This window comes from Brachycentrus maculatus, unplaced genomic scaffold, assembly GCF_059751285.1.
Source record: "Brachycentrus maculatus isolate JH-2025_06_01 unplaced genomic scaffold, ASM5975128v1 h1tg000353l, whole genome shotgun sequence".
NCBI lineage: Eukaryota > Metazoa > Arthropoda > Insecta > Trichoptera > Brachycentridae > Brachycentrus > Brachycentrus maculatus.
Window position 1 is genome coordinate 917,523 of NW_028281102.1, and position 26,893 is coordinate 944,415.

Sequence of the window (26,893 nt, forward strand, 5' to 3'; positions counted from 1 at the left end):
GTTAAAAAATAATGGTTAAACATTTTTCTTAAACACGGGTCTAACTGGTAACGGATGTTACAGCGGTAACGGTTGCCAAAAAATATGAGTAAATAAAAAGTATAAAAGTATTTAATGGTCACACCCTGTTTATTTTCTTATGAACGTACGTAGGTACATTGTCCGGAACCAACTCCTCACTGTGATATGAACCTACACTACTTATGTACGTTCATTATCACCACTTGTACTGGGAGTAGCTACTGAAGCTTTGTTATTTCTTCACACGCTGTCTTCAAAGTATACCTAATTCTTCACAATCATCATTCAATTTATCACGTTTTCGCTTTGAAATTCACAACAGCAACATAGAAATACACAACAGCGAATGCGTTTTCTTTCTATTAGCCTAAAATATAGATTCAAACAATATTTGTACTTTAATTTAATTCATATTGTAATTTCTAACATTTATTTTCAGGTAGTTTAATTAATCCGTGTCTGCTCATTTTTATGGAGTTTGAACTGCCTTCAAGATCTTCTATCAGCTGCCAACTTTTTAGTGAATTCTCCAAATTTTAGACCGCGTCCAGTAATTCAGACAATAACTGCCGATGGAATTTTAGCAGTGGACGATCTAATAACCTTTGATTTTTCTTTTCGAAGTTATAGTATTTACAGTAAAAAGTTCTTTGAAAATAAATATAAACAGTTTTTAATAGCAAAATAAATAAAATGAAATTCACGGTAGTCTTATACGAGTAATTATTATATACAATTCATATATGAAGAGTTTTTGGTAAAATAAATATCTACGAAAATGCAGCGTTGCGATGCACTTTATATTCTTATTCTTATTTTTATTTTTGTTCTTCTGCATCGTTATCCTCATCGCTGAGGGTAGTGACCATATTCTCTCCTCATCAAAACATTTTGTAAAGTAATCCTTCACCTCTTCCGACACACACCATTGCATAACTTTAACTACTGATAACTTGTGGCAGCCTTGATTTGGTCAATCCATCCAATGGGAATCTTCCTCTTCTTCAACCACCTTCGACCCCTTTAATGACCATTCATTTTTCAAGGGTGTCATCGTTTCTTCTGGCGATATGTTGGAAAGACTGAAGGCCTCGTCTCAAACGGACGGAGAAAAATCATCCACATTTAGCTCTTTACAAATGAAAATATTTTTATTACATATATTAAAATAAAGTACATTACATTTTAATACTAATTATCATTATGTTTTTAATTTCTAGAGCAAATTTATAAAAGATAACAAACACAGAAGCCTTGAAAAAACTATGGTGTAAAAAAAATAACTGAACTGGTTTTATACATAAAGTTTTATTACCTAGAAAATTATAAGTAATTATGATTGATTATATCCGATATGTGTCGTAAAGAATCCACGAGACAAAATATATGTTTATTATGAAGCAATATTACATATTATATGTTTAGAAATATTCGTAATTATTTAAATAATATATATTCATCTACCTGAATTACTTTTCAGTATAATTATTTCACCACTAGAACTAATGTGATGTCTAAATCTATATTTTATTATGTTTTCGATCACACTCTAAAATGATGAAACTAAATTAAATCATTGATATAATATATTGTTGTCGAGTATTGTATAAGGAAGAGAAAGTAAATTAATTCTATAAAATATTTTAATAGTTTCATTAATGATCATTTTGATGGTTTGCATTATTCAATACGGAACGTGTGATTGGTTCTTCGTACCCAAAATATAATTATGATTATTGTCTTAAAGAATAATGTGAATACTCTTACGAAAATGAATGTGAACGACACTGGAAGATTGTTCGTGCAGAGCCATATTGGAAATGTTCTCTCGCGTCATTAAAGCGTGATTGGAGGGAAAAGTCTCATCCGGTCAAAATAGCCCAATTTAATATAGCTAATCTTGATATTCGTTATTAACATCATACCCATCCCTCCATTTTAAAAATTAAAACCTAACTATGTTTCATACTTCACCTAACTTAATCTAACAATTGTAATATTTTTTTTACAGTATTAAAGGTAGATATAACCAAGCCGACAAACTATGTTAATTTAAATGTACATAAATGTTATCATGTTAAAAATATTTAACCTTCTAAATTTATTCACCGAGTGCCATAATTTTTTTTACCTACGACTGGTGTTTTTTTTCTATCTGTAACACGTATAACTTTTTTAAAAACGAAAAAGTTTTTACTGCAATGGCAGCGCCATCTGTTGAAAGTAACAGCAATACCCGCAAACCTAAACATTGTTCATGGTAGACAGCATGTTTATTGATGGTTGATAAAATATCGGTAACGCTCAAGCGTTTTAAATTAGAAACATAATAGAAATATGGGAAATCGCTTTTCTTTCTTTTCAATTTGAAAAGACTTAGCCACAGCATCGCATGGCCTAAATATTATAAAATAAATTAATAACTTTGAACGTGAACATTTTGGACGCATTATTGGAGACATAGTTTATTTATCTTTTGAGAATAAATCGAGGGTATGGATTTTTATGAAATTTATTTTCAAATTCAAGAAAACGATTTAGATAGACATCGGTTTCAGGAAAGACTATTATTTATAAATATCATATTTACATATGAAGTAATATAAATAATTTTATACCGAAGGAAGCTCATGTTTTATCCTGACTATAAAAATAATTTATAAATGACATTTAAAAAGCTTTAATATGCGTGTAGTTTATTCGGTATCATCACATGACTTCGTGTTAAATACCAGGCCATTTTATAACAGCTATTTTTATCAGGGCTATTTTGCGTGTTGTCTATTTTGGCGGGGCCCTTTTTACGAGTCACGGCAGTCTTGAGTCATTAATATGATTAGAGGGAAAAGCCTCATCCGGTGGTAATAATGTTCCTCATACATCGGTGTGGACATCGCAAATATCTAGATATACTGGTAGGCCACAGCGAGTGGAGTACCTGCGCCTACCCCGTACCAGCTTTCACCTGTTTATACGCGGAGCACCCATCTCCCACCACGAGATCTGTCACTCTGTCAGTCTCCGCGCTACAACAATAACAACCTGTGCAGTCAGCTAGCGGCCGGCAATACAGTTTGACGTTTGTGCCTTTCGAGAATTTACCGCGCGATTTGCAATTTATCTGTGCGCGCGTGTTCCAATTTTAAAATCGTCGTTTTTATATTTCTTCAACTACCGGTGACAGTGTATCGAACGTACGCCATCTTAAAAATTGTCTGTGGTGTTATTAATTATATGAAACATATCATATTTCTTTGAAATTCTTGAAAGTTATAGAGAAATTGGAACATGCTCTTTCTCATAACGAACAAGTAAATAAATCGGGGCACTAAGTAATATTTTAAGATAATGTGAGAATTGTTTGTTTTTCCGATAAAGATTTACTGATTACGTACTTATTTTGTGCTCGTGTCTAGAACAATCGAGTGTATAGAAAATAAAAATATTTTTAAAACCTGTGAATATTAAAAATTGCAAGTGATAAAGATGAAATTATAAGAAATAACAATGGTTATCGAAAAACGCAAGATGGGCGAAGACAACGCAACGTCTTCTGGAAACGAATCCGAAAACGATCGTCCTTCTTCGGAAAATACGACGGTGATTGCTGAAACTTTGAGCGACGTCCCATCTACGACACTTTCTTCAGTCAAGTCTGAAAATTCGACTGAACAGCTAATAAGCAAACCGCAGCAATACAACAATAACAATAGCAGCAAAAACAAAAGCAAAGATGGAAAATTTCCCCGCGAAGATAGAACGGGAATAGAAAAATCCAGGCACAGTCCTGACACGTGTTCAAAGTCCATTTTGACGTCTATGCACAGTGACATTTCTATCAGGGATCAGTCGGAGAGGAGGCAGTCGAAACTGATTCTGTTCCTTGGTATCGGGCAGTTGCTGGTCGGTGTCGGGATGGTGATAACGGGAGGACTCGTGATGGTCCACGGGGGAGCTCTCGGCAAGTCTGGCGCCGGATTCTGGTCAGGGTGTCTGGCCATCATTACGGGAGTAATGGGTGTTCTCGGAGGAATCAACGACTGCTATGGGCTGTACGAACGACAGACGAGGTAATTTTATTTTATTTTTCTATTTATTTTCCGCCTCCGTAGTGTAATGGTCAGCACGCTCGGCTACTGTTCTGGAGGTCCCGGGTTCGATTCCTAGATGGGGGTCTAATAAGTAAAGTGATTCCCAGAGGGGGGTCTAATAAAAGTGATTTTTTTCACTCTAATATTTATTCAATATTTTTCTGGACTGGTACCTGAAGCGGAGGGCTGATCACCTTTCCTTAGTGTGTTAACGATCAAGATAACACTGCGTTTATATGATGCAGTACCCTATGCACCATTGGGGCGTGGATAAGGGTTCGAATGAAATTTATTGAGTATAGTTACAAAAGTTTTTTTTTTAAATAATTTAATTAATTTTCTAGATATAACTACTTTACATTTTTTACGCAGTTCTCTCCAATAAAGAGACTAAGCTCTTATATTATTAGTAAAATTACTAATGTCTTATGTTATTTTTATTTTTAATGATTCACCCCACAATAATCTATATAAATAAAAATGTAAAAAATTGGTTTGTTCAAAATCTGAAATCTCTTAAAATCCGTTATACCATATGCCATTGATTTGAATTTTTGTCATAACATCACATTAAAATACTTCTTGGTTTTTAACTGCAAAATCTGTTTTACATAAAAGCAAACCACATAATACAAAACTTCGTTCATGGTGGACAGCGTGCTTCTTAACAGCTGCTAAAATATTTTATACCCACAAGCATTGTGATATTAATGTATTAGAAATGTTTACATTCTCTTTTTTTTCTTTTACATTCAACCATACTGAGCCACAGCGATGCGTGGCTCCAGCTGGTATTAAATAATGAGTTATAATTAAAACTCCTTTGGCTGACTGAGTGAGGCGTTTGATACAAGCCTTATGTATTCAATCCTAAAAATCGAAATAACTAATATAATAAATTTTCGAATATGGGAAAAGAATAGTAAACGATGAAATTGTAATTGCTTTAAGTATTGGCAGTAAACGAAAGGCGATTGTAGAGATATGTGTTTATATCTGAGAACTTAATGATTATGAAAATAAATGTGGCAAATGTGAGCGAGATAACAGAACGAGGACGGCTAAAAAAGACTTGGCATCAGATCAATCAGAACCTAAAATCTGGTGATGTCAAAAGTCTGCGTAATCGGAGGGCATAAATAACGTGATGTATGGATGAGAAAGCGAGGAGTGTATGTCAGGAAAGAAGAGTGTGGCGTTCCATCATCTCTGCCTACTCCTCCGGGGAAATGGCGTGGTGGTAGTAGTAGTAGTAGTAGTAAAAACTTATGATTGCTAATGATTACATGAGTCCTTACCCGCATACGTCTGTACATTTGGCAATGTATTATATTAAAATAACAGTATTCTTATGGATTTTCACATGAATACAGATGTCCAATACTTCGTAGTGCAGCTCAAACAAAAAAACTAAATATTTGAGTAATAAATAAACATAAAGTATTCCATTACTTTCACTACCTATTGGAAAACTAGCGAGTTTAAAATTTACTGATATGCATAGTTATTGAGGTTGCCCATGTAATAAATATCATTGTTACTAGTTTCTCAATTTTCCGCTTTCTTCAAAATAACTACATATTACAATATTATAATAATTTTACAATATATTAGTACTTTATGAGTGTTTATATGCTTATGAATGGTATGAATAGAAAAGTATTTAATATCCATTATGGGTAATCATTTTACGATTGTTTTCATTTTTTATTTACGTTTACATATTTCCACAGAAAATTAGCGTTTTTAAGTACCTTTCGCTACTTATAGAGGGTAAATTCAAAAAAATATATCGACGTATCACAGGTATGATCAATTTGACTGCCTGCTGCCTTTTGTATGCTGACTATGACTACTTAGACACGTGAATCGAATGAGAAAAAGAAAAAGAACAGCGAAACAATTTTTGAGGCGAATTCCGTTGAAAATAGGAGCAGAGAAAGACCGAAGAAAACTAAATGAATTATTTCATTTACTGGTCACGTCAGGAGTCGGAATAATTGGCGGGTGTGTATGAGGAGATGCATAAATGTGGAAACACAGATTTGTGTGGCTTTCTATTCACTCTGCCTACCCTGCCGTGAAGCGGTGTGATTGTTAGTTAGTTAGTTAGTTTGTAATATTTGTGTTTTTATCATATACACAAATTTTACAACTCAATATGATAATTCATTTAAGGCCGAGATCTCTAACGTTCAAATTAGAACGCACTTGGCTGCGATGAGGGGTAGACGTCTCTCCGCGATTATTTTTTTCTTAGGATGTATATTAGGATTTGACTTTTTTAGAATAAGTAAAGAAAAAAATATTTTCATATTTTCTTTAACTCCTTACCTCTGTTCGTTTCACAACCATGTGTTTATTTCAAAGAAAAACTATTTTTAATGCAAAAGCGGTGTATAACGAAGAAAAAAATCAATAACGTCAAATGTTACCTAGGTTTAAAGAAAAATAAATTGCGACTAATCGTATATTAGGCCTTAAGTCTAAGCAAGCGGCTTATGTTTCTTACTTATTTGTAATATATCATAATTGAAGTCATACATTTTCTTTTTTTTGTTATTTGTTTACAGTTAAGTTCCACGCAAAAACAAGAAAATAAATACGTTTATTGTTCAAAAACATTTCTCGTAATGAGTTAGTTTTGCTGGCACGAGTTTTTACTATTTGAGAACGATCGCCGGTTCGGATGGCCGAGCCGAGCTAAAGTAAAGCCTTTACTTTAGCCGAGGCGGCTGAAGTAAAGGCTTATTTTTCCAAGTCATTAATAGCCTAAATGGGTAATGGAGTTGCTAATTACGCGCAGGGCCGAGAGCACGACGCGACACTGTGACAGTACGGCGGACCCGAGATGCTAGAGTCCAGATATCTCGTGATAAAGGACGGTACAACAACCTAATTAGAGAGATCTTCGGCCATTTTGAACGCCGTAGAGCCCCACTATTCGTACAAATCATTTTGGTATGATGTATAGAGATATTTTTAAATTAAACACTTAAATATACATATTATTTTTTGAAATCTTATCAAAGATGAAGAAGAATATGGAAATCTGGGCATTTACGAGGCTGACGACCATCATAGGCTGGTTTAAGTGATCACTTTACACACGTGTAACTTTTACCAATTCTACCCATTATTGACAACCACATTATTAAAATTCTTGGAAGTTCTATATATATGAACCAATTTAGAAACCTTGTTCTTAAATCACTAGAACTTCACTAGAGACATCTATTGGTGAGATGTGAAGAAGCTTTTTTTTTACTAAGCAGAAACTCTTATATTAGTATGTGAGGTCCGAATCCTGGATTACAATCACACACATGAGAAACGCCTGAAAATACCATTTTCATTTTTATTATTTAAGCTTATAATTTGACCAGATTTATTTACAACATTTTGAGTATGTCCCAATACTTGTTTACAAAAACCGGATTATCTCCAATGACAGGAGTTATTTTCATGTTATTTTTTGACATTTAAAGATGAAGAAGAATATGGAAGTCTGGGCATTTACGGGGCTTACGATCGTCAAGTATGTCAAAAAATAATATGAAAATAATTCCTGTAATTGGAGATAATCCAGATATTGTGAACAAGTATTTGGACACACTCAAAACGTTGAAAAAAATCTTGTTGTTTGTATGTTGTACTTTAATATACCACTTAATGAGTTTTATTTATATATATACGACTAGTTTCGAAAACTTACATATGTTTTAATTTTTACCAGAAGATGAAAACATCTGTATGTTTTCGAAACTAGTCGTATATATACATAAACCTCATTTAGTGGTTTTATTCAAGTGTTAAATTTAAATAAAATAATCAACATGTCATTCTACAATGTTTATGCCGAATCAATATATAATATATAGAGATATTTTTAACATCTCAACAAAGATAAAAAGGAAATGGAATTCTAGGTATTTACAGGGCTTACTATCTGTCATAGGCTGGTTAAGTGATCACTTTATACACGTGTAACGTTCACCATTCTATGAACTAGGAAGGTTTAAAATATTTTTGATGAAAGATAAGTATTGTAGTTCCGATGCTTAAATTTTTTTTTCGGAAAGCGCTAAGGTGTCAGTTACCCTAAATATACAGATCTAGAGCGCAGAAGTGATCACCCTTCCATATGATTAATAATCAAGCTAACACCGCAACAATGCGAGTGTAAAAAATAACTTGAAACAAAGAGAGTTAACACACTCATAAGTAGGAATCGGTTATAAAAGGAGCCTAAATAGGGCCATGATAAGCCGTGTTGCATAAGCTGAAGCTAGATATCAGAATCACTTAGACGTTAGGTTAGGTTAGGTAACCCTTCCATATGATTAATAATCAAGCTAACACCGCAACAATGCGAGTGTAAAAAATAACTTGAAACAAAGAGAGTTAACACACTCATAAGTAGGAATCGGTTATAAAAGGAGCCTAAATAGGGCCATGATAAGCCGTGTTGCATAAGCTGAAGCTAGATATCAGAATCACTTAGACGTTAGGTTATTTTAAGAAAATAGTCAATTCGACGCAGTGCCTTATGCACCATTTACGTGCGAATAGGCATTTAAAAACTCGATATTTTCTTAAAAAGAATGACCTGCAAAGCGTCTATTTTAGATGCGTCTATTTAAGGTAAATGTGAAAAATAAATCACAAATACCCATACAAATTGAAAATAAATCTATAAAATATAAAAAGGTGCTATTTATATAATATTTTAAAACATTATGTTTTTAACACATGCAATAAATTATATAGGAGTATAATTCACATAATTGCCCCATCAGTAGTTTTTACTTGCATACTTTATATCACATTACATGCATATTCATATTGTTGTGCAATATTTAAGCATTTCAGTATATAAAAATAATATTAACATAGATTTTTCATCATAATAAAATGGTATAATATTTAGTTTTTTAAAGAGCTTGTACACACCTACGTAATGCTTGCATAATGGATAGTTTATTGAACTTAATTGTTTTAATATGCACTGAAATATAATAATTTGGGAAGTACATATCTTTCCTTTCAACAACGTCATATATAAAAAAACTTGATTTTTCAGGAGATCGTTTTTAAAGTTTAATAATTTTATAAAATGTTTCAAAAATAAGTTTTAAATTTTTAATTTTTTAAAATTTTTAGTTAAAACCTGAAGGTTTTTTTCTCCATTTGAGAAATGTTAAGTTTATTCAAAAAAATATACACAATACTTTTTCTTCAAAATGCAAAAACAGCACTTTCTGCCCTGTAGCGGGGATATATATATATATATATATATATATATATATATATATATATATATATATATATATATATATATATATATATATATATATATATATATATATATATATATATATATATATATATATATATATATATATATATATATATATATATATATATATATATATATATATATATATATATATATATATATATATATATATATATATATATATATATATATATATATATATATATATATATATATATATATTTTTTTATTTTTTATTTTATTTTTTTTTATTTTTTTTTTTTATAAATCACAATTTTTAACATATATTAAAAATAAAAATAAAAAGTTATTTTGCAGAGACCCACCAAGCCACCTTGTGTGTCTTGTCGGTGGAGTTCTTTTTGCATACATTTTTTTATTGTTTTTTAACCATTTTAACCTAATATATACACACAAAAAAGGAGAAAAATTAACAATATAATCTTTTTTACAATGTTCATAAAATTAACTCTTGATCATTTACCCATTCCTTTATTTTGCCTTTGTTCCATCTTTTATTTTGACCTCTAACATCCGTCGGCAACAAATTAAAAATGTTCGGAACGATATATTGCAGTGTTCGACTTCCATATTTATTGTTGATTCTTGGGACTATCAGACCTTCGTTTTGTGTAAATCGTGTATCATGGTTGTGTACTAGAAGATTTCGATATTTTTGTCTAGTTTGTTGCTCAACGATGATACTCATCCACAATATTCCACGTACCGGCAGTAATTTTAAATGTTTATATAACAAGATTGGATTGTCCCTTTGATTATATATTTGACTGGGTACAATTTTTTTGATTATGGAATATTGCAGATTTTGAACCATTTTTAAATTTGTTTTCGTCGAATGTCCCCAAGACTTAATTCCATATCTTATTAAGGATTCTACTAAAGAACAGTATATAATCTTTAAGGTTGGTTTAGGCAGGATAAAGTACAACTTATAAAAAGTACTCCCTAGAGCCCGCAGACGATCACAGAGTTTTATAATATGCGCATCCCATTTGAACTTATTATCTATACATAAACCTAAATATTTAAATTCGCCCACAAATTCAATCCTATCGCAACTACAATTTTGTTGCTTTTTATTGTGCAAACAGTCAAAATTGTGTGCAATAATATTACCTATCTGTGCAAATTTGTTTGCAAAGTGAGGTGAACTAATAAACATACATTTAGTTTTCTTTGAATTGATTAAGAGTCCAAAATCATGCGCCCATTTTAAAAGCTGATTAAAATCATATTGTAATTTTTCTTTAGCTTCTAATGGATTTTCACTTTCTATGACTAAAGCTGTGTCATCGGCGAACATAAATCTATTTACATATTTAAATATTTTTTTCATCAGTGAGACATATATTATGTACAGTTTTGGTCCTAAAATCGAACCTTGTGGAACTCCAGATAAATATTTTTTGTCTTTACTGAGAAATATATATATATATATATATATATATATATATATATATATATATATATATATATATATATATATATATATATATATATATAAATATAAAACGTATAAAAGAATTCCATCGGAAGTAGGTAAGCTTACAGGCACCGCCGTCGTGGCTTAGTTGGGTAGATGCTCAACCGAACCCGCAACTGGCGTTGCGGGTTCGGTTCCCACCAATTCCAAAGTAAATACAAGAGAGATTTATTTTCAATAATTTGTTATTCACATTTACGTTACCTATCCTTATTCTACATCCAGACAAGCCTTTAAAAGTAAAAAGGCTTTACGGGTTATTCCTTTTTAAAAATTCAGACAGAAAAAACATGTACGTAATGTATGATAAAAATAAATTATATTACCAATATTCTCAATATTATTAATATTTAAAGCATTTACTTTGTTATTTTTTTTAATGATATTAGTATATAACCACTCACCGGTGAGTGGTTATATATTAATATCATTAACATTTTTGAAAAAAAAAGTTTATTACCAACATACATAAACGATAAATAATAAGTGTAAGTCCCTCTCCAAGCACAAGAGCTTAGTCTCTTTATTGGAGAAAACTGCGTTATTAATTTTAAGATTGTAGAAGTAGAAATGTCTACGAAATTAATTGAATTAAAATAATTAAAAAAACATTTGCAACCATATCAAATAAATAATTTTAAAAAAGAAAACATATATAACATTTATTTATTGTTTCGGCATTAACTTTGTGGTAAGACATGTTACAATAATTAAAGAAAACACTTTTTTTTACCACTTTTTTACTCAAGTGGTAAAAAACAAAGTGTTTTCTTTCATTATTATATATAACATTAATTTATCATATTATTTTTGACAAAATGTGTATTTAAAAAATAAAGGCTAGAAAGAGATTTGCAGATAAAAAAATGACAAAAATGATAAATGAGTGTGTTTTAAATATAAATTAATTTAATTTAAAAGTAATTATTTCTTTTTCTAGAGATGATCTCATTTGATAAAAACAGTTAAATTATACCCATGTGAAATATAATATGCAGTGCGTTTAAATGAGTGAAATTGAAATTGAACGCGGAACAATTATTACCGTTTGGTGGTTAGATTAGCAAGTATGCAATATGCGGAAACATTTTACAAGTTGTAAAGAAGATTACTTGTGAAACGTTGAGGTGAAAGATATATGAAGCAATAGACTTCACGACTACCAGCGATGGCTGCTGACACTAACTTGCAAGTAACCCCAACATCGTGTTTAGCTTTCGACAACAACGAGAAAAGGTCTACTACGGTTTAGTTGAACTTATTACAATGGACCCAAGGCACTTGTATACAGATGTATTCCTGTATATATGTAAATTGAAACTAGTAATAACTGTCTCCCCAAACTTAAATCTCGACATAAATTCCAAAGTAAATTTTAAACTACGCGGTATTTAGTGGTTCTGTTAAGGAGATATTCGCAAATATAGAATTCATTCTACCGGAGACCATCGGATAGGTCACATCTCTGTTCAAGACAGATTTTTAAAAAATAATAATAATAATAAATCTTTATTTCAGCTTGACTAAATGATGGGTGCAATACTTAGTCAGCCATATATGTTTTACAACATATTTTAATAAAATGAAATTAAAAATAATAAACTAATAAAAATAAAAATAATGAAAAGAAACGCCGAAAAAAAAAAGAAAATTTGTGGATGAAGATTAGCTCGCTGGTAAACGCAGCACTGTGCTCCAGTGCCGCCACATGTCCATCCCCATCTGTGCTGCACAAGCCGCTTTATGATGAGGTTAAATAATGTTTACTCTGTTTTTTGTTTTGTAGAATATATATATAGATTTTTTTATTTAATACTTGTCTTTCAATAAATCTTTTCTTTTCAAAACCATATGATTATTTCGAGGAAAAACTATTTTATCAATGCAAAAAACGTGTTTCAAGAAAATATCAATTATGTAAAATGTTATGGATTAAGAGAAAATTAAGTTGCAACTTAACGATTACTAGGCCTTAAAAGTTTGACCTTGTTAAGAAAATTTCAAATGCAAAAATAAACCAATTATATCTTCACCACCTGTATCCCATACCCCTTTATCCATTTACAATCTTAAATTTAATATAACATTGTAGAAGTCATAGAGAATAGAACGCCATACTACTCTGCCTTTGAAAACAGTACCCGCGGATTATTCCGACTCATGGCCACTTTCAAATATTGGAAATACTTGATCATGCCAAATTTTCTTTGGTCTTCTTCTGCTTTTATATCTAACTCAATTCATATAAAAATTAGTTTTTTTGCTGTAATTGGGAGCTGCTTAGTTGAATTATTTTTTTAATCTAAATTTATATATATATATATATATATATATATATATATATATATATATATATATATATATATATATATATATATATATATATATATATATATATATATATATATATATATATATATATATATATATATATATATATATATATATATATATATATATATATATATATATATATATAAATTTAACATTTCGTGTGTGGTTGTCCCGAACGTTTTATTTTTCTGTGGATAACAAGACACGGGAATAAGGCCTAGCCTAGTCGGAAGAACATCCATTCGTCTCTATTTATGGCCATAGTGCCTTTGTTCTGCGATACAACGCAGCCTTATTAAAATTACTGAAATTCCATTACACAAATAACAGAAGAAATATCTAATTCCTCCAGTAACGGTTCAAAGCAATAAATAGTCGACATTCTTACATCTTATTGTTTACTTAACAATATTTAATTAATCATTTTCATGTTAAATGCCCTAAAGTGTGAAAACTGTAAACCTACATTCAATTATATTTTAATTACATCCATGACTTTGTTGATTGTAAACATAATATAAAATGCGTGCCACACTATTATGTCGGAAAGAAAAAGAACGTAATCCTGGATTAAATACAAACAAATATATTACGTTAAACCATAAGTAGGTAGTACGTAAAATATACTTTTATACATCGCTCACTCCTTTTAACAACGTCATACTTATATAAAAAAAGAATATTTAGGAGATCGTTTTTTTAAGTTTAAAAGTATAATAAAATATATTACAAATAAATATCAAGCCATTTATTGAACTTTTTACTGTGCAACAGATCTTTTTAGGTAGAACCTGATTAATTTTTCTCCATTTGAAAAATATTTCGCATATTTAAAAAAATAATTAAACAATACATTTTTTTCAAAATGCAAAAAACCAACTTTTTCTCCCCTGTAGTGGGTAAATATTAAGTTAAAAATATGCCACTTTTGCTGGGATAAAGTGCATTTTCTGGACATTCCGAAAATATGCATTAGGTACTGAAAATTTACGATTTTTTTATATATGACGTTGTTGAAAGGAGTGAGCGTTTTATAAAAAAATCTTTAATTGATTCTGCAGTCACAATGTGGGAACAATTAAAAAAAATTGAAGTTTTACTCGGTAAATACCACTTTTTCTTAAATCTATTGTGATACGTTTTTTTATGCATTCCGCATCATTTTCAAATACCATATAAGGTGTTTAAAAATTACGTGGAATGCATCAAAACACATGGCACAATAGATTTTAAAAAATAGTGGTATTTACCATGTAAAACATTAATAAAAATATTTTTATCAACAGAGGAGTTTTTAAGATAAAAATATCTTTGATTTAAGATCGCATACATTCAATTTAAATTTCAGAGTATAAAATAAATAACCCGAGTGCTGAAAATAAAAATGCTTTTAATGTGTTTATTTTAAAAGTCTTAAACATTATTGTTAAAAATATACTGTCTATAATATTATGATATACTGTTCAACATAATGTAACAGTAATGTGTAGAAGTTTATGTAATCTTTAACAACTCTTGAAAAATTATGAAAATCACTCTTTCCTGGCATTTGATAAGCTTCAAGATATAATGTTAGTATTCGGAATGTAAAAGTCATCAGTCACATTGGCATGGAGATGATAATGTCGAAGTTAGCTATTGGTGACTGAGAAATAATGTACATATTTATTTGCTTACCATGATGAAACGATTAAAATACACTTTTTACATTCGTAAAAATCAGCATTTACAGTTCCATGTAAATTTGGCCTTGTAGTGAATATCAAAATAGATCTATCATTATGATTGTTTTTGTGTACCTAAACGTTATAATGATGTTTTTTTACTATGACTAGTACGTTCAGAAATTTGATAATATTTATATGTGTAGTGTGGTATTTATTGTACTGTTAAATAACATTACATACCGTTCAAAACGTGGTTTTTGTGGTCTTTAAATAATTGAATATGTAAGTAGTTGAACAGAATTCGATCAAGTTTACATGTTTAATAATACATTGATCCAATTTTATTCATTTTAAAATAGAACTTGTTTTATTAAAAAGTACACACCTGTTTGATTTGCATATAATATAGATTCATATGAAAAAGACTTTGTATATCATTAAGCATTTCTTTAAAAATAAAAATTTAGATTGAAATTATTATTTCAACATTAGATGAAATTATAGATATATATATATATATATATATATATATATATATATATATATATATATATATATATATATATATATATATATATATATATATATATATATATATATATATATATATATATATAGGACTTCTACAAGTTGCGTAAAATCTATCATTTGTGAACAAAAATTAGATTCACATATTGTTGGTCAAGGGTCTGTTTATTTTTTATTTCCGGATATATTGTTACTTTCAAATAGAGGCATCATAAATTTATTTGATTTTTTTTATATATATATATATATATATATATATATATATATATATATATATATATATAGGACTTCTACAAGTTGCGTAAAATCTATCATTTGTGAACAAAAATTAGATTCACATATTGTTGGTCAAGGGTCTGTTTATTTTTTATTTCCGGATATATTGTTACTTTCAAATAGAGGCATCATAAATTTATTTGATTTTTTTTTACCATAGAGAGAATTTCCTGTGAAAACATAGGTAGATACCGTGCTTCGTTTACATTCGATTACGAAACGGGCATCGTCGATTCGATTCCCGCCAAATATAAATTAAAATGAAATATTTATTTTCAATCGGGCTATGTAGAGTGATTTTATTTATAATTATTCCCTCTTCCATTTTGTTTCTCTTACTGGAATCTAGTCTCTTAAAAAAGGCTTTTCATGTTATTCCATTATTAATTGAGTATTCATTGTTGAATTGTTTTTTATTTGTATTTTATTTAAATATTTCAATAAAATTATCATTCATAGTCCAATTAAAAAAAAATATGATTACCGGTTTCGGAATAATCATTCCATCAACAGGTCAAATATAGACTAAAGTACTATAACACAGTGTCAATATTTAAAAAAAAATTACACATTCGTATAAAAGTATCGTAAAATGTGCCCTCGGCACGGGAAATCCCAGAAAAGAGACATTTTTAAATTTGCAGACTACTATAAATTTAAACTGTAAATAAATGTATGCAAATACGTGTTTTTTAATGCAATTTCGGATGTAGTTTTTTTTCCTCAAATTATAAAATAGCGACTGCAATATCAACTTTAGATATCTTGATTTGTCATCAAATATATTTCCTAAAATTTTCTCGGCGTGTTTGCACGTAACAAGGCAAAACCACAAGCTTCGGTTGAATAAAATCTTTCTTTTGGTGGATTTCTCAATCCAATCTAGACTAGTCATTGTCTCAAATTATCTCCATACGCAACTTCCACCCGCACCGTAATGATTGCATCGCAACGCGCGTGTATGGAATTTAGAATTCACATACGGCAACACTGAAATAAATTAGAACACTTTTTGGTGAGGATTTACGTAAATATGGTGACGTTTTTTATCAGTCTTGAATCTATATTGTAATACAGGTAGTACAAAATTAATGACCCTATTGGAAGATCTTATAATGTTTGCAAATGGCGTCATATCAATCATATTTGACATTTAACTCACCTTTTCAACGTCATATATCTAAAATTGTCAATTATCAGTTGTGCATGTTTTTAGAATGCCCAGAAAATGTACTATATCCCAGCAAAAGCGGCATATTTTTAACTTAATATTTATCCGCTACAGGGCAGAAAGGGTTGTTTTTGTATTTTGAAGAAAAGGTATTGTTCAACTATTTTTTTAATATACTAAATATTTTTCAAATAGAGAAAAAACATTCAGGTTTTACCTCAAAAGATCTGTTGCACAGTAAACAGTTAAAAAACGGCTTGATATTATTTTTTTTAAACATTTCTTTATATTTTTAAACTTTAAAAACGTTATACTGAAAAATCAAGTATTTTGATACATGACGTTGTTGAAAGCTGCAGTATACAAACAGATTGATAAAACGGGCACAAATATGTATCAATACTGGTGGCAGCTACTTAACGGATATCATATTTTTCACTTTACAAAAAAAATGTTCCAAATAAAGATTTCTTTCACTCAAAATCTTTTTTAAATTACGTAATGAAGTTATTCAAAATCACAATTGGATGATTAATTTTGCGTTACCCTGAATATGTTTATACACTACTACTATGGCTGTCTAATTCAGAAATGTCAAATATGATTGACGTACGCCATTTGTAAAAACTATAACTTTTTCCGAAAGTCTGATTAATTTTGTGCAACCCTGTTTAAGCGGAATGATGATGCAAAGTCTACATACGAGTACTTAGTGTTAGCATACAATACTCTTGTGATTTTTTAAAAAGAAAATAAGTGAATATTTCTTCCAAGATAATTGTTTGTTTAATTGTTTTTCCAGAATTTTCTAATAAACGTAATAATTTGTTTTGATAGTAAATAAATATTGCAGTAAATATAACAGACTACGGTCAGAGGTGTCCGTTAAAATCGTAGGTCAGTTATTTAAAAGTAGGTTTATCGTAAGTGTATGCTAAAAATTAACAAATCAGTTCCCCTTTTTTTATAAAGATACATTTCCGGAACTAATATTGCGTTTGTGCGTATGTATGCAAAAATTTATATTGAAGAATTTTTTAATGTAGGATACTTCCTATTTAAAATAATAATGCGTAAAACTTACAATATGACTTGGCTATAGAATCACTTAATACATTATTTAAACTGAATTTTTTTTTTTTTTTTGACATGATGAAGAAGAATATGGAAGTCTGGTCGGGCTGACGACCGTCATAGGCTGGTTTAAGTGATCACTTTACACACGTGTAACATTCACCAATTCTACCCATTATTGACTACCACACTACTCAAATTCTTGGAAGTTCTATATATATGAACCAATTTAGAAACCTTGTTCTTGAATCACTAGAACTTCACTAGAGACATCTATTGGTGAGATGTAAAGAATCTTTTTACTAAGCAGAAACTCTTATATTAGTAATGGAGATAATCCAGATTTTGTGAACAAGTATTTGGACTCACTCAAAATGTTGTGAATTTTAATATTGACTGGATTCGAAGCACAAAACTTCTTCCCTTAAACTAGATAATATCCCATTTTTAAGATATTTATTCGTAGTCTTTACATCGTGGACATTATAATTAAGTTTTAAAATACGATATACATATTTTGATTTCGTAACAAAATTATTTTGTTAATTATAAAAAGCAAAATCACTAATTTGATGCTTCAAATATTTGTTTTATTTTGTATCCCGTCTTCTATATATGTAATAATTAAATTGACTTTTTTTAACTAAAAATAAATTTAATATAAAAAAAACGTTTTAATTCCAAAGATTGTTAACAATTTGCGAAGATACAGCTCATATCCCAAACTAGCAGTGGTACGAAATACATAAAAAAATATTATTACAATAAAATAATTCTTACTTATTAAATATTTTATTCAATACTTCTTAAAAATTAAGTAAAAAGTGTAAAAACAATCAATTATATGTATTTTTTGGTGTTTCAAAAAATAACTCGATCGTAATAAGAAGACGTATTCAATAATAAAAATGGCTAGTTGAAAAATAGGTATGTCGGTGAATAAAATTGAAAAATGTGTTTTTTTTGTTGTTGTTATTATTCGTGTCGGGATGCCAAAATAGTGTATCAGAAGCTCGCCACTGTATGGCATCAAAAATAACATTTATAATAATTAATATTATGACAAATACAAATGATGTTTAAATCACAAGAAATTATTCATGACAATTAATATAAGGTTTATTCTTAATTTGTCTGCGGAAGAAACTCGCGTTGAATGATGTTAATTGTTATGATTGAGAAATGTTAATTTCATTGTATAGAATCGGTTCTCATGAGTTGAACTTTGATCGTTGAGAAAAGCATTCCGATGTAATTGGGTCATATTTGAAAGAAAGTAAAATTTTTTTTAACTATGCATTGTAAAAGATCGCGAAGCAGATTCGTCCGCCTCCGTAGTGTAATGGTCAGCACGCTCGGCTACCGTTCTGGAGGTTCCGGGTTCGATTCCCAAGGAGGTAAAATAAATATTAGTGATTTTTTCACTGTCATATTTATTCAATATTACCCTGGACTGGTACCTGAAGCGGAGGGCTGATCACCTTTCCTTCATGTGTAAACGATCAAGATAACACTGCGTTTATATGACGCAGTGCCCTATGCACCATTGGGGTGCGGATAAGGGTTTTATTATTATTATTATTGTAAAAGATGCGTTACAATTTACATTGGTGATGCATTTGCATTACAATTAATTTGTATATATTTCAACTTAAGTTAAACTTTTAGCGAAGGGCTGATCACCTTTCTTTCATGTGTCAACGTTCAAGATAACACTACGTTTATATGATGTAGTACCCTATGTACCATTGAGATGCGGATAAGGGTTTGAAGAAGATAGTAAAACTAATTAACAAAACATTCATTATAAAAAATCAAATTCTTACTTTTGTATTTGATTTATATTTTTGTATTTGTAATTTCAAATTTTTAAATATTGTAAATGTATATTGCTTCAATTGAAAACAGCATTCGTATTTTTCAAAAGTAAAATAAATGTTGTAATTAAATATTGAAATACTTAATTCAAGTGATGAATAATATAATATGTCAAAATAAATAAACTTTTAACGACGAATATAACCTTTCATACAATCTCGATCCAACTAAAAGTATTATTTAATTAAGTATAATAGATTGTAAAACAGCTTCCCTAATATGTAGCTGAATTTTATTATATTTTTTATATATTATAATATTAAAAATGAATCCCAGATTATTTATAAATATATTTTGATAGCTAACATTAGTCAATGTGCACAATGATTAAAACTTACTTGTGTAATAACTCTTTTTGTGTTTATTTATGTAACAAACAATAACACTAGTTTCGAGAACTACAAATGTTCTTATCAACAGGTGGAAAAACAATCTTTTACCCGTTGACGAGAACATCTGTTGTTCTCAAAACTAGTGTTTACATTAATAAACTCAAAAAGTGATCTTATGCAAGTGTTTTGTTCTTATATTTAAATTATCATAATTTTCCAAAAAATTTAAGCTAAATCAATAAATTATAAGACTTAAACACATTCAATTCATATGTTTAAATAGAAATTGTATACTTGCGAACGGTTTAATACATAGATTTCTCTACCTATAAATAGTTCATCTGTTTTGAAATCCTTACGATTCTGATGATGTTGAAAGAGCAAGAAAATTATGTTGATTGAAATGTCCAACGATAAAATATCATAATTTAATGTTTTACATTTTTTGACTAATAAAAATGTATTGTTTGTTTTCAGCCGAATGGGGAACCTCTTCCTCACCCTGTTTCTGGCTCTCAGTCTAGTCTCCCTAGCTGCTGGAAACCTGGCAGCTGTACTGGCAGGAACTGGACTACTGCGAGATGTCAGAAAGAATCAGGTATAGTTAAGATTTATTATTTAATCAATTAATTCAATTAGGCACATATCAGTGATTTAAGAAAAGAATCCGAATCTGAGATAAGCATCATCGATAAAACTAAAAAAGGTGCGTTGAGAAAGTTTGGGCAAGTGATGAAAGAACAGGTAAAATATTATGAGGCGAATGTACTTGGAAAAAGGAGTAAAGGAAGACCGGGAAAATTTTGGCATGATCGAATATTTCTAGTATGGAATTGAAAGTGGTCAGATCAGGAGTAGGAATAATCTGCGTGTATTTAACATATGAGAAGAAATGAATGAATGTGAAAGAGGCAAAGATCGTTTGCAATGACAAATTGATGTGGAGTTCTATACTTTCTGCCCATCCCTGCAAGGAAGTTAAATAATTTATAATTTTTGTTTAAAAAAATTGCTACCATTAGGTTTAAAATATGTTTCATATATCATTGAAAAAGTATAATTATATTTTTATTTTAGCTAAAAGATCAAAAAAGACCAAAGTAATATTTTCGATTCTAATAACTTCATCACCGACAAAGTGGGGAATTTTAGAACAAACGCTAGTAAAAATATTTATAAATATTTTTCATATTTTTAAGATTTTCCATGACGCATTTTTAATTTTCTCAACATATCTGAAAATAAAATTTGCCGCATTCCTACTGCATAACATTTTAATTATTAAACGTTGTGCGTCAGGATACCTGGTGGAGTGAATGGTTATTTTTTTTTACCATTTCACTTTCTAAGTTATATGTACTTAGTATGTAATAATTTATAATAACTTTACACAAAGCTTTACATCGCCTATTAAATGAAATTAAAAGCCATTTTTTCTACCATTAATAACGTCGTGAATTATACCTATACTTCATTTCAAAACAATTAAACAAGCCACATGTGTATATACGGTATAAGGTATGTATTACATTAGCAATCTCCTTGATTTTTTGACCGCGTAAGATAATGTATATAAATTAGTATCTGGCTACTTCTTGCTTAATTAAAAATAATATATCGGTGATAATGAAGAGCAATTATGTTTTGAAAGTACCGGAAAAGTAAGTCTCGCATGTCACGACTTACCGTGGTATGATTCTACACCCTTTCATTAGATTTATTATTAACAACCAATTATTTATTACCATTATTATACAATGGCATAACGGACAGTAGACGGACGAATGGACGGTGACCGAAGACTAGTGATGCGAATGGTTGATCGTGATAATTAAATTATCATCCGGATATTTTGGAACCGATTAACTCGATTATTGGTATTAGTTTCTTCAACGAATCAATTTACCTATTGGTATTAATATTATTTAGATATTTGATTTCAAAAGTATGTTCGTGCATATAAATATGCTTCAAATGCTAGTCAAGCACCTACATACATATATTTAATACATAAATATATAAGATTTTATATGATATTTTCTTGATACCAAGGAGAATTAAACCCGTGACATAATGCCGGCTTATTTTTAATTTTGCGATCCATTGATATACTATTATTAAAATAAATATGAAGAAAATTACATAAAAAAATAAATAATGGAGAAAAAGAGAAACGCAATCACAATTTAATCTGGCAACTATTTTATTAGTCATTATTCATTAATCGATAAACCGAATTCTCCACTTATTAAATCAAAAAAATTTAACTTTTCTTGTTTACTCAATTGTTTTTCCCTTAATCAATCGGTTATAAGCTCAATCACTGATTGCTCATTCCATTAGCCAGTTATGCGCATTACTACCGATTATTTTGTATCTTAAGGCAATTTAAAAAAAAATAATCTCAAAACATCCGGGCTTACCTAGTGAAAGTATTTTTAATGAAACCCCAGATTTTTTAAAACGGTTATTACGTTACTTTTATAATTTTTTTTTTCTTTTTAAACTTTCACTGAAAATACTGATAAAATGTTGATTATTTTAATAGAAGGGAGTATTTTTTTATATAAAATATATTGTTTGAAGATTAGTGAGTATATTAAGGTATTAATATATATTTGGGTGGTTAAATATTAAAATGTTGTTATTTAAAATGCACAAAATCAAGCATCATATATTGCATAAACAATGATGTAACAATGATATCAGGTACATTACATATTGGCAATTCCATGCAAATAATTCAATTAAATAATAAATATTTAAATGGTTCTTAAACTTTTTCAGTGGGTAAATAAAAATAAAATAAAGATAAAATAATAATTGAATGTATAAAATTAAGATATTTTAAAAATTCCTAATCAAATATAAAATTATCAATACTAATTTCCTTAACATTTACTTATTTCTTTGATCAAAAATTGTTCAGTTATTTTCTAAGTTTCAAGTAAAGTAACTATTTAGAACTAGACATATAGTAATATACAACTCACTGCAATGCATTTCCGAGATATAAAAGGCAATAGCAATCATTATTCGACGTGTTTTATTAAGATTTCCTCAATGTAAATTGCGGATGCTCTCTAAGTAATTGCGTTAGAGCTATATTGCTTGATTTATAACTTCGTGTAGTTTTATTTTTGAACCAATAAATTAATTTAGGAAATGTAAACTGGCTTGCAGTGCCTTTCCTACACGTGGTCTTTTTTCCTTCAAATATATCAGAAGCAATGAAAATGCATCCATTTTAGACCCTTAAAGATGAATTTTAATTAAAAAAATTCAATGTGTATTTCTGATAAGAGTCAAATATAATAAACCAATGTACACTCATACATACAGAGAGCTTTTAATATGTATTTTGAAAGCTGTCCCACCATATTCCCAGATCTGATACAGAAGCATCTAGGCTTCCTGGCGGATCTTCATTTGCAAAGCATTTTTGTTTATTTTATGAAGTAAGTTGATAAATTTGTGGAATGTGCAACAAAATTGTATCCCGATTTTACTGTGAATGCCAAACTTAATAAATACTAGTTTGTAAAAACCACCACCAAATTTTCACCCCGGTGTAAGCCGTGAAAGGTATTAGTAGCTTGTTAGTAATAAATGTATGTATTCCCTAAACTTCGTGCGGGTTTGTTGCCTACCCAGTCATTGATATATTTTTCAACATTTTGAGTGTGTCCAAATACTTGTTCACAAAATCTGGATTTTCTCCAATTACAGGAGTTATTTTCATATTATTTTAAGTATTAAAATATAAACATATACAAGTATTTGGACACACTCAAAATGTTGTAAATAAATTATCTGGTCAAATTATAGGCTTAATAATAAAAATGAAAATGGTATTTTCTGGCGTTTCTCATGTGTGTGATTATAATCCGGGATTCGGATCTCACATACTAATATAAGAGTTTCTGCTTAATAAAAAGCTTCTTAACATCTCACCAATAGATGTCTCTAGTGAAGTTTTAGTGATTCATGAACAAGGTTTCTAAATTGGTTAATATATATAGAACTTCCAAGAATTTGAGTAGTGTGGTTGTCAATAATGGGTAGAATTGGTGAATGTTACACGTGTGTAAAGTGATCACTTAAACCAGCCTATGACGGTCGTAAGCCCCGTAAATGCCCAGACTTCCATATTCTTCTTCATGTTTGATGAGATGTCAAAAAATAAAAAAAAATGATATATTTTTCATTCTGCCATTTCTCATTCGCCCTTTTATTGTCCCTTTTAGAAAGTCGAGGGACTTGTCATTTGCTTGCAATATGTTGTCCAGCCTTTGGTTCGAGATGCGTTCCTATGGCCATAAATCGGTACAGCATTTTATGAATAAAAATATTATGAGCACCGTTTGATCCGGTAAAAAAGTGCTTTTGTTTAAAATTCTTTACATATTTTGACGCGATAAATTTCAATTTCTTCAAGTTTTTGAGATATTAAGATTTAAATGTTGAGAAAATAAATCGAATTAAATAATAAAACATTACAATATACAGTTTTTTTAATTTATATAGATTTTGTCGTGTTCAATGCGAATCTACCAGCGAATTTTACTGATCCATGTCCATTTTTTTTAGATATTTTAGTTTAAATTAAGATTAGTGTTTACTAACAATATATTAAATTGTCAGGAAAGAATAAAAAAACTATTCCCATACATATATTGTACAAACCCTAAATTTTCCAAAACATTGGTTGACATTATAAGGCTATTTTATTATTTTTGTGTAAATTAAGCTAATTTTATGTAAATTTTTATATTTATAACTGTTGCAATTGACTTAAATTAACATAACGGCATTATTTTAATTATTGCGCGTGAGTTCGACGTTTCGGTAGGAAAGAATTAGCTTCTTCGAGCCGTGACCACACGCTACCAGCTACCATTAGCGTCGGATGGTTTGTCAGTGAATCGAGACCAATCTCCATATGTTCCAAAGGTTTCCGTGAAGAAAAAGGGCAATTAATAATTACATTGGGAAACATACAAGTGCAATATGGATTACATAATGTTATGGAAGAACAGAATTACAGGAATACCTCGCATCGTTCGGCTTTCATCAGTCCGGTTTAGCTAGTTTGGTAACGCATTTCTTTTTAGCAGAATTTTATTACAAGTAAGAGATCAAAATACTACTAGCACCCCTCAAAAAGATAAGTTGAAAAGTTATGTATTTATCCATATACTACGTCGTTAATTCACTCAATTTATACAAATATCATCTTTGTCATTGTGATATTTTAAGGCTTTTATTTTAGTCAAACTTTGACGCTGGCTCTAATAAGTTGGGATGAAAATTCATTAATTTCTAATACTTCATTTGTGGTGTACTCGAAATTTGAGAGAAAATGTAACAAAAAATTAATATTTAGATAGTTATAGCAAATAATACGGAAAAATATGAATACGTATATTGCATTGTGTTAATTTATTAATTAATATAATTTATAATTTTACTAGTTAAACATAATCTTTGCCACATATTACATTAAAAATTCATAATATGTTTTCCATAAGAATATTTGTTTCCTATTTTAATTGTTTTTTTTTCGCAAATTGCCATCATTACGTTTTATATTTTTTTATATGATAAATTGTTACTATATACATAATTTTATAATGAAATCCCACTATAATACTGTACGAAGATAATATAAATAACATTTTAGTGAAAACAAACAGTCATTTTACTAGCATTATTTGATTAATATTTTACTAAGGGTTTGACCCTTTAAGAATTGCTTCATAGTATAAATTTGTTTTTAAATCATGCGTGAGTTTATTTTTATTGTATTTATTTAAACAAAACTATTTACTTAACTGATGAAAGGATCAATACTATCTAAAAGATTTGGCATAATTATTTTGTTTTTATTTCAATTATATATTTGTTTATTTTTATTGCGAATCGCTCTTTGAGTTTCTTGAAAATCGTAAGACTGAGTTATACATAAAAAATAGTTATTATAAATAAAAAACAAAATAATATTAGTTCCGTTGATTGTATTAATCTGCGCACTTAACGATTCATTGACCTTATAGATGTATTGTAAGTTTCTTAATACATAATGGATGTGTTCTTATTTGTCATTCTAATGTAACATTTTCCCGATGCGTTAATTATTACTTATTTCCTCCGCCATTTTATCAAACAATCACTTCCCACGGCAATAATAGTTCCGTGATCATGTGCTTGATTGTCAAGTAAAAAATTGCAATTAATTGTTTTGTCGTGTGATTGAATTGGCATTGTAAAAAGTGTCAAGTTGTTACCACGTGCAGTTATTGTATTGGTATCCTACGTGTTCTCTAATTCACATATTTGGAAAACAGATATCCAAGCAAAAAGGTTGAAATTTTCCTTTTTTACCTATTTGTATGCGTTTCGCCATAAGGTTGGTTATTATTCATTTTTAAATGAACATTTCCAAGTTCCGTTGCGGTCACTGACTGCGGAACACCATAAAGGAAGTAGATGATCGTTAAGTACTTAGATTATAACAGTATAATTATTATTGATTTATATCGTTACTCTTCGATTTAGGTAATAGGGTTCAAAAAATGTTTTTATGATATTCACGAATGATTTGATTTTTTTTTATCATGTTAGCCTAAGTGGCTTGTTTTGTAAAGAAGGATTTGAGTTGTAGCAGTGTGGGGGTCGAGCCTTACCACTAACCATGGGACTTGTTCACATACTTAGA

General features: G+C 29.4%; 1 protein-coding gene across 1 annotated transcript in view; it reads left to right on the forward strand.

Annotated features, from left to right (window-relative positions):
* The first annotated feature begins 3,067 nt into the window (after positions 1 to 3,067).
* The window catches only part of LOC148303732 (uncharacterized), a 100,204-nt gene continuing 76,378 nt past the window's right edge, over positions 3,068 to 26,893 (forward strand). The window contains exons 1-2 of the mRNA XM_088269466.1: positions 3,068 to 4,091; positions 20,653 to 20,773. Coding sequence (XP_088125592.1) covers positions 3,529 to 4,091; positions 20,653 to 20,773 — 684 coding nt within the window. The 5' untranslated portion in view covers positions 3,068 to 3,528. The remainder of the gene's footprint in view (positions 4,092 to 20,652; positions 20,774 to 26,893) is intronic.